Raw genomic sequence first — 13,847 nt, 5'->3', positions numbered from 1 at the left:
CTTGTGCTCCACAGTAAGAGAAGCCTCTGCAATGAGAAGCCCATGAAGACTAGAGAAGGCCCACGCAAAGTAACGAAGACCCAGCACAGCCAAAAATAAAATTAATTAATTAATTAAAAACAAAAAAATTATTGAAACCAGTCTGTATTAGTTTCCAACTGCTGCTGTAACAAATGGCCACAAAATTAGTGGCTTAGAACAATGCAAAGTTACTGTCTCACAGTTCTAGAAGGGGTCTCTAGAACTGGGGCTAAAAGCAAGATGTCCACAGCACTGGCTTCCAGAACTCAAGGGGAGAATCTGGTTCCTTAACTTTTCTAGCTCCTAGAAGTTACCCATGTTCCTTAGCTCACAGCCCCTTCCTCCATCTTCAAAGTAAGCGACCTCAGGCCAACTCCTTCTCCTGCTCGTTCTCTCTTCTGCTTTCCTCTTCTTTTTTTAAGGACCCTTGTGACTACACTGGGCCCACCCAGGCAATCCAAAATAATCTCCCCATTTTAGAGGCAGCTGATTAGCAGCCCTACTTCCTCTCTGCTATGTGACCTACCGTATACCCAGGTCCCGGGAACGAGCATGTGGACACCCTGGGGCACCACTCATCCGCCTCCCATCTCAGGTGTGTGGGCCCCCCCACAAACACCACCCCGTGGTCCCACTCCACACCAGCACCCCTAGAGCAGAGTTCCACAGAGGGGGTTTCTCTTCACGCAGCTGAAGAGAAACAAGGTCCACCAGAGGAGAGTTTATGATGTTGGCCACTAGGCCCCTGAGTTTCCCTGTTCAATTCCATATATTTATCTTAACCACCTAGTATATTCCAGACACTGTGAGGCTCCATGGGAAAGTCAAAGGTGAAGAGAGCAGGAAAATCACGTCTATGTAAATAAAGATACGAGGCACAATCAGCAAAGTCGTGGATCTGCCTGGCATCGAGGGGTTCACTCCCTTTGAGAGGCACCACTGGGCCACAGGCACTTGAGCTGAGGCTTGAGGGAAGGGCAGGATTTCACCAGTGGGGAAGGGCGGCACGAGGAAGGGCATGGGGTGGCCTAAAGGCGCTTGTTTTCCCCATCTCGGTCCCCCTCTTCCAATCCACAGGAATTAGCACTTCTACCTTCTCTCTTACAGAGCTGCATGCTTCTGTGAGCAGACGAGGAGGAGACTTTTCAGCTCCAGAGACATCACCTTGGATAAGCTGCCTCACTTCCCAGCAACAGGGCAAATTAACTTTGTGCCTTTTTTTTTTGGTTTGAAAAATACAAATTCCACGGGCACCTGCCTGAGAGAGCTACTGCTACTTAGAATAACGTAGAGACTCTAGAACACAGTAGTTGCTCAGTTAGTGTGAATTTCCTTCCCGCCAGCGAATGACTTCCCTCCATCCTCTCTTCCACCCCCTTTCCCCAGGCTCTTCCCAATCTGACCACCCTTCTTTGCCCTTCCATCTGGATGGCAATCAGCCAGCCAGCCTCTACACAAACAGGAAATTTGTCCTGGACTACCAATGAGAAGACGGGTAAAAGGTGAACCGTAGGAAGGTGAACTGTAACTTATGACAGGTAACACAGGGAGGGGGGGATATGTACGAAACCCCGATGACACAGGAAACTGTCCACACTGATCCTGATTCTGCAAACAGACATACACACACACACACACACACACACATACTTCGGGACTGTCCTCACTGCTGCTGTTAGACCTGGTTCACGTTGTTTATCACAACCCTTGCTAACTGTTCTGTTTATCTGTCCCCCACTCCAAGTCTGTGACCTCCTGGAGGACACAGACTACTCTTTCTCATCTCTGCAGCCCTCACTCCATCCCAGCACGGCCCTTTAATGGACACTACATAATGATTCAAGACCAAAGAACGCCCAAAAGGAGAGAAACTGCTTCTCTTCGGCATGGCTGCAGAAGAGAAAAACCAGTTTAGTCATCTGTGTGCACGGTCCTCATTTACAACTAGTTACCATGACCAGGACTAGAAAGTTCTTCCTTGGAAAACTTAACATTTAGAGGACACGCTGCTTTAAAACTTTAATCCCTGGCTGTCAGGAACAGTGGGTAACTACAGTATGTATAGTCAATCCTAAAGGAAATTAGGACTGAATATGCGTTGGAAGGACTGATGCTGAAGCTGAAGCTCCAACACTTTGGCCACCTGATGTAAAGAACTGACTCATCAGAAAAGACCCTGATGCTGGGAAAAGATAGAAGACACAAGGAGAAGGGGACGACAGAGGATGAGATGGTTGGATGGCATCACCGACTCGATGGACATGAGTTTGAGCAAACTCCGGGAGTTGGTGATGGCCTGGTGTACTGCAGCGCATGGAGTCGCGAAGAGCTGGACACAACTGAGCGACTGAACTGAACTGATACATACATATACAGGGCTACAGTTTAGAAACTTGTATTCCAAGCCTATCTTACAGATCCAAATTTAAAGGTCTCCTCAATTATCCACTGGAGTGGAGATCCACTGTCCAGGGACTTCCCTGGGGGTCCAGCAGCTAATACACCACACTCCCAATGGAGGGGGCCCAGGTTCGATCCCTGGTCAGGGAACTAGATCCCACATGATCTAGCAACTAAGAGTTCATATGTTGCAACTAAGATCCGGTGTAGCCAAAATAAATGTTAAAAAAGAAAGAAAAATAATTTTAAAAAAGAAAGAAATCTACTGTCCAGAAAGCTACTGTTTATCTCTAAATACATAAAAGAATCATCTCTCCCCTCACCCCACAGATATTCACAAAGGTCCCTAATAAAGTTACATAAAAATGTAGAAAAGTGAAACCAAAACCAAGCCCAGAAAGCTACCTACTATATGTGTTCAGAATCTGCGTGGGTGATTTACATGTATCACATTCCTCACAATGTTAAGAGGGAAAGAACCATGAACTATGTTCTAGAGGACATAGCTCCACTGTGAGGCTTCAGAGAGTATGGACAAGCCAAGAATGCATCCATTTAGCATCTGTCAAGCAGGCATTTAAAAGCCACATTCAAGACCCCAGTCAGATATGTTATTTCCCTTAGTTTATGGATGAGAAACTTGGGCTCCTAAAAAATGTCAGCTGAATGATGATGCAGAAGGGATTCAGCCCATTAAACCTCCTGTTGCTTCTTATTTGCCAGGTACTAGACCCATTCACAGGGTTTCCCTGATGGCTCAGCAGTAAAGAATCCGCCTGCAATGCAGGAGACACAGGAGACGTGGGTTCAGTCCCTAGGCCAGGAAGATCCCCTGGAGAAGGAAATGGCAACCCACTCCAGTATTCTTGCCTGGAAAATCCCATAGACAGAGGACGCTGGCAGGCTACAGTCCATGGGGCTGCAAAGAATCGGACATGACTAAGAAGTCAGGCAGACCCATTTATAGACATTATCTCAGTTAACCCTCACTTCCATCCTGCAGGGACACCGTACTCTCCCCATGTCCCCAGTGGCGGACAGGAAGCTTTAGAGAAGGCAAGCCATGAACTTCTAAGCTCTGCCTTGAGGAGAGGCAACTTCTTCCTCTTCCAAACATCCCAACAATTGACCTCACACTGTAGGACCAAATCAAGACATTTCACTACAGGGGGCTTTTCTTAGCATCATGGTGTGGGAAGGACATGGATTTTAAGGCCAGCTACAGGAAGCTGGAATCCGTCCACACTGTTACCTGTCCAGGTGGACCTCGGGGCACCCCACACTTTCTCCAGCTGAAGTCAGTCTTGCCAAACTCTTCAGCAGTTCACGACTTTGCAAGTTCAGGGACAGATCATATCAGAGTCCCTAGTCCACTTCACACGACTGGGGAAAAAACAACCACAACTTCCCCTGCCCTTAGTTCCTCCTCCGAAAGAGCTGCTGAACCTCATCTGGAAACAGCTGGGAGGCAGCAGTTAACAGGAAACCAAACCCAAAAAAAAAAAAGCACAGAGTGTACCAGGGAGAGTTAGGCGGCTAGAACGAAGAGGCCGGGGGACCGACAGGAAGGTGAAGTCAGAAAGAGCCCAGGCCAGAAACAGACAGAAGAGGAGGAGGCCCAGCTGTCCAGGAGAGGGAGAAAACCTGGAAAATGGGGGTGAAGGCTCTACATGGCCCTGAAAGGGAAGTGAGGCCACCTCTGGGGTTGTTTTCTTTCCTCCCTGCCCCCTATATGGCAACCCTCCTTCTCTGAAAGCCAGTGAGCAGTTTTCATAGGATAGCTGAGGTCAGAAACATTTCTGTTCTCATGCTGCTTTCTAGGCCAGAGGCTGCGGCCCAGATAACTGGTTTTGAGTCCTTCTCCTGTCAATTCGTACCCACGTTCCACGCTGCCAACTAAATTCTGGGGCCACCCAGATTAGCCTCACACAGAGAGGGACACGAAGAGCATCTTCATGAGAAATTACTAGGTGGATGCCCACTGGGGGACCAGCAGTGGCAGGAGACTCTGCACAGGGAGTGACAGCAAAGCCGGACGGAGAACCAGCAGGGCTGGAGGTCTCAAAGAACAAGGTAAGCCTCAAATCAAACTAAGGGTGTATTTTGCAACCAAGAAAGTTAAATGAGCAATGGCTGGCTGCCAAAATATTTTTGAAAGAAGTGGAAAAAAAAATACCATTACTAAAATTCTTTGGTGTCATTTAATAATACGCCTTCAGGTTATCCAAACTGAGGGCAGAGGGCAGACTGGTTTATTTACCCTTTAGCAGAGCTTAGGTGAGCACTTAGGCCCATGCCTCCTGCCACTCCATCGCCCATTCTCTCTTTGTATGCGGAGAAGTTTATATTAAAATAAAGGCGAGGATTAAGTTTGCTTAATAGAACACATTCCTATCTTTCACCTCCAGGTTTGTTTGAAAGCCCTCTCTCTCTCACTGCACCCTATGCTACAGTCGAGTTGAGTTTGATTCCAACGAAGCGCTCAAAATTAGTAAGCAGGGCTAACCCTGGAGGAGGAAATGGCAACCCGCTCCGCTCCCGTATTCTTGCCTGGAAAATCCCACGGACAGAGGATCCTGGCGGGTTACAGTCCATGGGGTCGCCAAGAGTCAGACACGAGTGAGCATGCACACACGCACGCACGCACGAAGCAGGGCTAAAAGCGGGCAGAGGGCTGAGAACTCAATACCATTTAGGTTTAAAAAAAAAAAATCTTCACAGGCTTGGTGCCAGCTCAAACTGGCAAGACCAGAGAATCAGAGCGGAGCCTAACCAATGTGCCACGCAAAGAGGGTGGGAGGAGAGCTCTGGGTAACTTACTGCAGCCTTGTGGCAAACAAACCATCAGGGAAGCCTTCAAGAGAGGAAATGGGGGCGGGCAGAGTGGGGGTGCATTTCAGGAACATAACAAAGGAACAAGTTGACTAATCATTTATTCCAGAGGGGGAAAATGCCACCGGGAGCTATGTATATCTAGTGTTTCAGCTTCAGGTAAATGTATAACTTGGGTATATTCGGGGCTCACTGCTTTCCAAAAAAAATGGGGGGAGGAGGGAAACGTTCCTACTCCTCTTGATACTGTTTCTGGAATCTCCAAGGAAACTTTGTCTGCGCTGCCTGCAGCAGACACCTAAGACAGCCCCAGCCAGTCCAGTTACTAATGCAGTAATCTCCACTCTGCCGAGATCCTATCGTGAGCTTTGTGCAGGGCTGGGCTGCTCCGCACTGCAGCTCCTCCAAAGAAGTTCTGTTCCCGAGGCAGAAGTTATCCGAAGCAAATACCTGACAAACACACCAAGAAAGGGAGAGTGGAAAGGCATTTTAAGCCGTGAGGTTAAACCCAGGCATTTCTGTGACTTGAGGAAAAAAAGAGATCTCCGCCTAGAGCCAGAGCCATAGGTCAGGATGGTGTCTGGGATGCCTGCCCTAAACATCTCCAAATAATGTTTCAGGGCCAGCCCAAGGAGCCTCCAACTTGCCAGGGGGACAGCCTCCACCACCAAGGGCTAGGGCTTCAAGTCTTCCTAGGAGGCACTCAGGGCCCCTCCCAAGTGTGGGTGGGGGGAGGGCTTCCCAATCTAGAGAGTGTGAGGGAACCCAGCCTCCCTCACGATAAGAAAACTAGCTCACACTTAGGGAGCAATTAAATATGTGCCAAGCACTGAAATAAGCACTTTACCTATCTCATTCCATCCCCACAGCAGTCAACGGAGGCAGGTAATATTGTCACCCTCTATAAAGGAGGAAACGGGCTCGCAGATTTTACACAATCAGTAAACCAGCGCTTAACCACCCTGGACAGGTGGTCCCAACCACTTCTCCCTGTTGCCGGAAACACACAAAGCTTTGGGGGGAAGGGTGGATAAAGTCAAGTAACACGAGGTACAGCCTGTATTTACACCTTTTTCTAGTCTGAAATCAGTGGCCTCGGGACATTGAGGGGGGGCGGGGGGTGCCTAGCTGGGGAACGTGAAGCCGGAAGAACTTAAGCCCTGGCAGACAGGGAAGAGGCCAGGACCTCCATCCCTCTCGTTTCCACTCGGGACCCCAGACCCATAAACCCGCCGGATGGGGTAAGACCCAAAGGTAATGCCTGAAGCTAAGAGGTCCCCCGGCGGCAGCCCTCCACGCTTGTTTTGTCAAAGGAGCCCCGCTCGAGAGGTGGGGCCGGCCGGGTTCCTACCTGTAGGCCAGGGTCATGCACTCGAAGAGCTTGGTGAGCGAGGCGTCGATGGACAGGTGGCAGGAGCTGGTCTTGCCGAAGCTGTAGGTCTGGCACGTCTGCTTGTTGACCGTGTCGAAATCGTAGCCCTTCTTGGGCGGGTGCTCCCGGTGCGGCGACGATACCATGAAGTGGCCGCTGTGGATGATCTGCTGGCGGCGCGGAGGCTCCTCGCGGCCCGACCCGGCCTTGGGCGGCGGTAGCGCGGCGCTCGCCTGGCCCCTGGCCGGGGTGGCTGCGCCGGAGGCGGGCGGCGGGGACGGTTCATCCGTGTCAGAGTCGTCGTCGTCCTCGGGCACCTGGGGCTTCAGCAGCACGGCGCGGCCCCGGCTGCGGGGCCGGCTCTGGGAGCACATGAAGACGTCGGCGGCCATGGGGGGGGCCCGGCCGGGGGCATCCCCCGGGGCGCGGGGAGACGCAGGGGAGCTAGCGAGACGGGGCGCCGGCCCGGGCCGGCCCGCGCGCCGACTGTCCGCGAGCGCGCGGCGGGGCGGGAGGGGGAGGGCGCGGGCCGACAGGGCCGCCTCGGCGCCGGCCCCGGCGTGACGTCACTGGCGCGTCTCGACCAATCGGGCGCCCGCGTCGGCCTCTTAAAGGCGCAGGGGTCCTTTCCGTAGCTGGGCGGACAAAAAAAAGGAGGGGGGGGGGAGGGGGAGCCGGAGGCCACGCCTCCCGGCCCCGCCCCTCGCCATCCCATTCCCTTCGGGGTGCCTGCGGGACTTGGTGGCCAGGTGGTGTCACTCGCCAGTGTCTTGGCCTAGGAGAGGCGTTGGCCAAGCAGGTCGTGCAGATCCCGCCTCGCACTCCGGGGAAGGGCTCTGCCGCCTTGCCGCGGCCGGACGGGCGCTCCACGTGTTGGGTGGGGGTGGCGCTCCTTCCCCCTCCCAGGCCCCGCTTTCTCCTGCAGGGCCCGGAACTGTGTCCTATTGGCTCTTCCGAGATATTGCTGGGCCCAGAAGGTTTTGTCCCCATTTTATTGATGAAAAGACAGAGTCGCTGAATACCAAAGGGATTTTCTAACGCGAAAGCAAGGTCATTAACACTTCTCACCTCCGCAGAGGTAGAAACTAGCTCTTTAGTTAAGACACTTTCCCAGGACATCGCAATATGTCAGTGGCAGAGCCAGCCACCAGCTCCTTTAACTACAACTCAAAATACTGTCATTATTGTTAAGATCTTAAACTTGGAGGGAGAACCAGCACCCAAACCCTTCCAAAAGGGGGAATTCGGAGCCATAATTGTCTTCTCTGTCAAATGGGGATTCCTATGCCTCAGAAGGTTGTGACAATTGAAAAATGACTATAAAATGCTTTGCACAGTGCCAAGCAAAGAATGAGCACTAAATAAACAGACTACAGACTGAAGGGACTGAACCAGCCAGACCAAAGGCATCTAGAAATTGCCAGTACTCAACCACTTTTGACTATAGAAACAGCGATTTCACATGGCCCAACATAATAGTTGACATGTATAGAAAGTTGTCAAGGGGCTCAAAGCCAGCTGGCAGTGGCCATGTAGGGAGGGCAGGGCAACTAACTAGAGGGCCAGTGGGGCCCCTGGGGCAGGCGCTCCCATCCTAGTGTCTGCAGGGCCTCCGGAGTCCTCTACGGCTGCTCCTGCGCTCTCCTCTGAAGCCAGTTTCACCTCCAGATTTGGGTGGGATCTCAGCTCGATACCACACCTTCCTTCTGCCAGGGAGCATGTTGGGAGTGAAAGGGACAAATGGCTCTTATCAAAGCAACTGTGCAAACTCCATCCCTGGGTGTCTTCAAGGAGGGAGAGGCCAGAGGGATCGGCAGCTGGTGTAAGTTTGAAGTCTCCTCCCTTGTCCAAACCACCACTCCCAACTCTAGTTGCAAATGTCTGAAGGGCAACTCTTTGAGTTGCCTTTCTTTATCTGAAGACTTTTCTTCCTGATAAACACTTAAATGCCCAGCCTCTTTTGATATGGCAATTCCACTTCTATAATTTTATCCTAAAGTCTGTGTGTGCATCATTTGTAAAGAGTGGACGTTATAAACAACGTGATGTCTAACAAGAGGGCATACACTGAATGTAACATAGTCCCTAATATAATGAAATACTACATTTTAAATGATGCAAATGTATTTTTATTGACATTGGAAGATATCACATGTTGTTGGGTGGAAAGACAACTTTTAAAAAGTTATCAAGGGGTGGGAGGTGGGAGGGAAGTTCAAGAGGGAGGGGACATATACCTATGGATGATTCATGTTGATGTATGGCGGAAACCAACACAATATTGTAAAGCAATTATCCTCCAATTAAAAATAAATTAATTAAAAAAAAATTATCAGAGGAATTCTCTGGTGGTTCAGTGGTGGAGAGGACTCCAAACTTTCACTCCAAGGGGCAGGGGGTTCAATCCCTGGTTGGGGAACTAGGATCCTACAAGCCACACGGCACAGCCAAAAAAAAAAAAAAAGTTATCAGTAGCTTGATGTCAGTTTTAAAAAATTCATATATTTATGTGTGTATGTCAGAAGTGCACCATAATGTTAACACTGGTTATCTCTGGGTGGGGCAACTATTTTCTAATTCCCAAAAGAGACAATTATTACTTGTATACTTTTTTCTTTGCAGTGTACTCTTTATTTCTCTTTGGTTTCTTAACACAAAAGGTATCTATGTGAAAGGATATGTTAGGTAGTTAGAATAGGGAAAAGGAGTCCAAAATGGCGGTGGCTAAAAGACCTGGAAGGGAAAGCCCGGGAAAATAGAACAAAGGAAGGTCCGAGGACCGGAGTGAGAACCTCAGGTAAAACAAACAACGCTCCTGCCTGAGCCCACTTTGCATAGGACAGGCCCAGGGGGAACAAAAAAACATAAAAAGAGGAGCCAAAGCCCTCTTCTCTCTCTCTCCCCCACACGATGGGGTGCTCTTCTCTTCCCGTCTTTGGATCGAAGTGCCCTCACACATCGAAGATGGATTTTCCTGCTATTATCTAAATAAATAGAGCTGTAACACTGAGCTGTAACAGTGATTTATTTAAGAACTATAACATGGTCTGGCTTTAATGTCCATCACTCCAAATCTTTGTTGTGATGAGACAAAGAACCAAGGAGCATATACTCGCCTGACAGATATATATATATATTATATGTAGTCTTTTTTTATGTTGACCATTTTTTAAAAGTCTTGATTGAATGTGTTACAATATTGCTTCTGTTATTTATGTTGACTTTTTGGCCATGAGGCATGTGGGATCTTAGCTCCCCAACCAGGGTTTAAACCCTATACCCTTGGCATTGGAAAGTGAAGTCTTAACCACTGGACTGCCAGGGAAGTCTCTACTTAAAAAAAAAAAAAAAAAATTTAAGGCCCTTCCATGTGGCGTGCGGACCTCATTAATTGTTCCCTGGCCAGGGACTGAACCCATGCTCCCTTCAGTGGAAGCGCAGAGTCTTAACCACTAGATCACTAGGGAGGTCCCAAGGATATATACTTTAAAAAGCAAAAGCAAACAAACAAAAACAAACCCCATCAATTTCCTGGGAGGAGATACACTCTTAAGGCTGAAGTTGAAAACTGGCAACCTACAGGCCTTACTCGGTACACAAACATGCTTTGTTTAATCCTCCCCATAATTTCCTAAAGATCACATTAGAAAAGAAGCAAGACTTGAGGAAAAGCAGTTTAAAATGAAGTTAAAAGCAGAGGACCACCAAGAGTGAGAGCTGCAGTTTGCTCCAAACTCCCAGTCATTGGCTGGAAAAAAGTCTCAAGGGCAGTTTTTGGGAAAATGTGGAAATATTTGCCAAGGATCTAGGCTGACGACGGCCCCCTCCCTCCTACTGAGTAGTGGACAGCCACAGCAAGTGCACAGGGGGACACAGAGGGCAGTGTCCCAGGGGAGCCAGCAACTCCATGAAGGACAAAGAGCTTCCACACCCAGCAAACCACTAGAACACACAATCTCATAGGATAACCATCTTCTACCAGAACCTCACAGGATAACCATCTTCAACCAAAAGTAAGAAGCAGCATTCCATGGTAATCAAATCAGCAAACAGGCAGATAAGAATTCCCAAATACAGGGAATTCCCTGGCAGTCAGTGGTTAGGTCTCCACACTTTCACTGCCGAGGTCTCGGATTCAATCCCCGGTCAGGAAAACAAGATCCCACAAGCCTTGCAACACAGCCAAAAACAAAAAACAAAAAACAAAACCCAAATACGAAATGTTACAGACCAGCAAAGGTCAGCAAACAATTAAGGAAAGTCAGCAGTCTGGAAAAAAGCTACCTGAGAACTAAAAAGTGAAAGGGAAAAGTTAACAGAATAAACAGAAGACTTTAAAAAATAAATAGCCCTGGAAAGAATACAGAAGATTCTGAACACATTAAGCAACAACCAATATGCAAAAGAAGCAAACAGAGGTCCTGGGAAAAAATATGAATATAAAATAATGATTCTGTAGAAAAGTCAAGTTGAATAGCAAAATGACTGTCTGGAAAACACAGTCGTAAACTGAAAGACTGATCTGAGAATTTATTCCCAAAGACTGCCAAAAGGACAAAGGGAAATTAAGTGACGTGGAGGATTCTTCCAGCGAAAGTTCCAGCACCTGCCTCATAGTTCCAGAAAGGAAGAAGAAGAAAGGAAAAGAGAGAGGAAAAATTGGAAAGAGGAAATAATTAAAGCAGCAGTAAAAGAAAATTTCCCAGTGCTAAAGAAGCAAACATTCAAAAAAAAAAAAAAAGAAGCAAACATTCCATATGGGTCAAACACAGGCTGAAGGTGCTGTGATAAACCACACCCAAAATTGCAAAGGCTTAAAACCACAAAGGTGTGCTTCTACTGAAAGCTACCTGTCTATTGACTCCACAGCCATTATAGGCTGACAGTGTGTTCTGCCGGTCAGAGTCGCTACCAGACTTGGGCCACAGAGCAGCCACTGTGGCAAATGCTGCCCAGAAGGGATGTGTACTCACAACTCACCCACCAGAACTAATCACATGGCCCCGCCCAAGCACAAGGGAATTAGGAAGTACAACACGATCATAAGACCAGAATCCAGCCAGCCAGAAATATTTGGTGACCAGCACTGGTGACCAAATGAGCACACACACACACACACACACTGGTGACCACTGATGACTATAGCTCTGGATTTCAAAGGTTTCCAAAAATGCAATACTATAGATGACTTTTGAAAGCATTATGCTGAGTCAGAGAAGTTGGACTTTAAAAGCCATATATTGTTTGATTTGATTTATATGACATCTGGGAAAAGGCAAGATGATAGGAACAGAAACCAGATTAGAGCTTGCCAAGAGTTAGAGGGTCAGGAACTAACTACAAAGAGGAACAAGGGAACTATCTGAAGTGATGAAAATATCTCTTGATTATAGGTGGTGGTTACATGACTGTGTAAGTTTCTCAAAATCCATAGAAGGCTTCCCTGGTGGTCCAGCGGTAAGAATCTGCCTTTGCTGAGCCGGGGACACTGGTTCGATCCCTGGCTTGGGAAGATCCCACATACCATGGGGCAATTAAGCCTGTGTACCGCAACTACAGATGACACCATCCTTATGACAGAAAGTGAAGAACTAAAGAGCCTCTTGATGAAAGTGAAAGAGGAGAGTGAAAAAGCTGGCTTAAAACTCAACATTCAGAAAACTAAGATCATGGCATCCAGTCCCATTATTTCATGGCAAATAGATGGGGAAACAATGGAAACAGTGACAGACTTTATTTTGGGGGGCTCCAAAATCACTGCACATGGTGACTGCAGCCATGAAATTAAAAGACGCTTGCTCCTTGGAAGAAAAGCTATGACCAACCTAGACAGCATATTAAAAAGCAGAGACATTACTTTGCTAACAAAGGTCCATCTGGTCAAAGCTATAGTCTTTCCAGTAGTCATGTATGGATGTAAGAGTTGGACCATAAAGAAAGCTGAGTGCCAAAGAATTGATGCTTTTGAACTGTGGTGTTGGAGAAGACTCTTGAGAGTCCCTTGGACTGCAAAAAGATCCAATCAGTCAATCCTAAAGGAAATCATTCCTGAATATATTCATTGGAAGGACTGATGCTGAAGTTGAAACTCCAATACTTTGGCCACCTGATTCGAAGAGCTGACCCATTGAAAAAGACCCTGATGCTGGGACTGAAGGTGGGAGAAGGGGATGACAGAGGATGAGATGGTTGGATGGCATCACCGACTTAATGGACATGAGTTTGAGCAAGCTCCAGGAGTTGGTGATGGACAGGGAAGCCTGGTGTGCTGCAATCCATGGGGTCGCAAAGAACTGGACATGACTGAGCCACTCAACTGAACTGAACCACAACTACTGAAGTCCTCACGCCTAAGAGCCCGTGCTCTGCAATAAGACAAGCGACTGCAATGAGAAGTCTGGGCACCGCAACTAGAGAAAGACCAAAAAGCAATGAAGATCCAGCACAGACAAAAATAAATAAATAAATATTTATTTTAAAAAATCCATATAGATGTACAGAGTCGGACACAACTGAAGTGACTTAGCAGCAGCAGCAGCATAGATGTATACCTAAAAAGGGTGATTATACCTCAAATCTTGGAGGATACAGGTTAAATGTCCATTTCCTGCATAGACTATGTTTGAAAGAATTACTAGAGGTTATTCTCCAGCAAAAGAAAAATTAAATTCAAGTAAGAGAAAGATGGGCTTCCCAGGTGGTGCTAGTGGTAAAGAACCCACCTACCAATTCAAGAGACATTAGAGATGCTGGTTTGATCTCTGGGTCAGGAAGATCCCCTGGAGGAGGGTGTGGCAATCCACTCCGGTATTCATGCCTAGAGAATCCCATAGACAGAGGAGCCTGGTGGGCTATACAGTCCATAGGGTCCCAAAGAGTCAGACAGGACTGAAGTGACTTAGCACAGTGCAGAAAAGAAAGATAGGAGACACAAGAAACAGCTTAGCACAAACAAATGAAATCAAACTTAAAATTGAATTTTTAAATTATGAGTTTTGAACATTTTTATAAACATAAAATAAAAAGTTTTGAAAGTTAAACCATGTTAGATAGCTTATTAAAAACTCTCTGCCAGCCTCTCACTCCCTGCATGCCTCCATGCCTACTGCCTCTGATTCTGGAGCTTCTCTGGTCCAATTTCTAATTTAATTTCTCCAACTGCTAAATATCCTGTCTGCAGCAGAAGGGAGAGAGGGGCAGTTGGCAGAGATTATGCAGGATG

General features: G+C 47.8%; 1 protein-coding gene across 2 annotated transcripts in view; it reads right to left on the bottom strand.

Annotated features, from left to right (window-relative positions):
* The window catches only part of LOC122693939 (MLX interacting protein), a 59,184-nt gene extending 52,053 nt beyond the window's left edge, over positions 1-7,131 (bottom strand). For both annotated transcript variants that reach the window (XM_043901942.1, XM_043901943.1), the window contains exon 1: positions 6,605-7,131. In XM_043901942.1, the coding sequence (XP_043757877.1) occupies positions 6,605-7,017 (413 nt within the window). In that variant the 5' untranslated portion in view covers positions 7,018-7,131. The remainder of the gene's footprint in view (positions 1-6,604) is intronic.
* Between the last annotated feature and the right edge of the window lie 6,716 nt (positions 7,132-13,847).

The sequence above is a fragment of the Cervus elaphus genome, chromosome 5 (genome assembly GCF_910594005.1).
Source record: "Cervus elaphus chromosome 5, mCerEla1.1, whole genome shotgun sequence".
Classification (NCBI taxonomy): domain Eukaryota; kingdom Metazoa; phylum Chordata; class Mammalia; order Artiodactyla; family Cervidae; genus Cervus; species Cervus elaphus.
The sequence above is the reverse complement of the archived record's forward strand: the minus strand, read 5'-3'. Positions and strand labels throughout refer to the sequence as shown.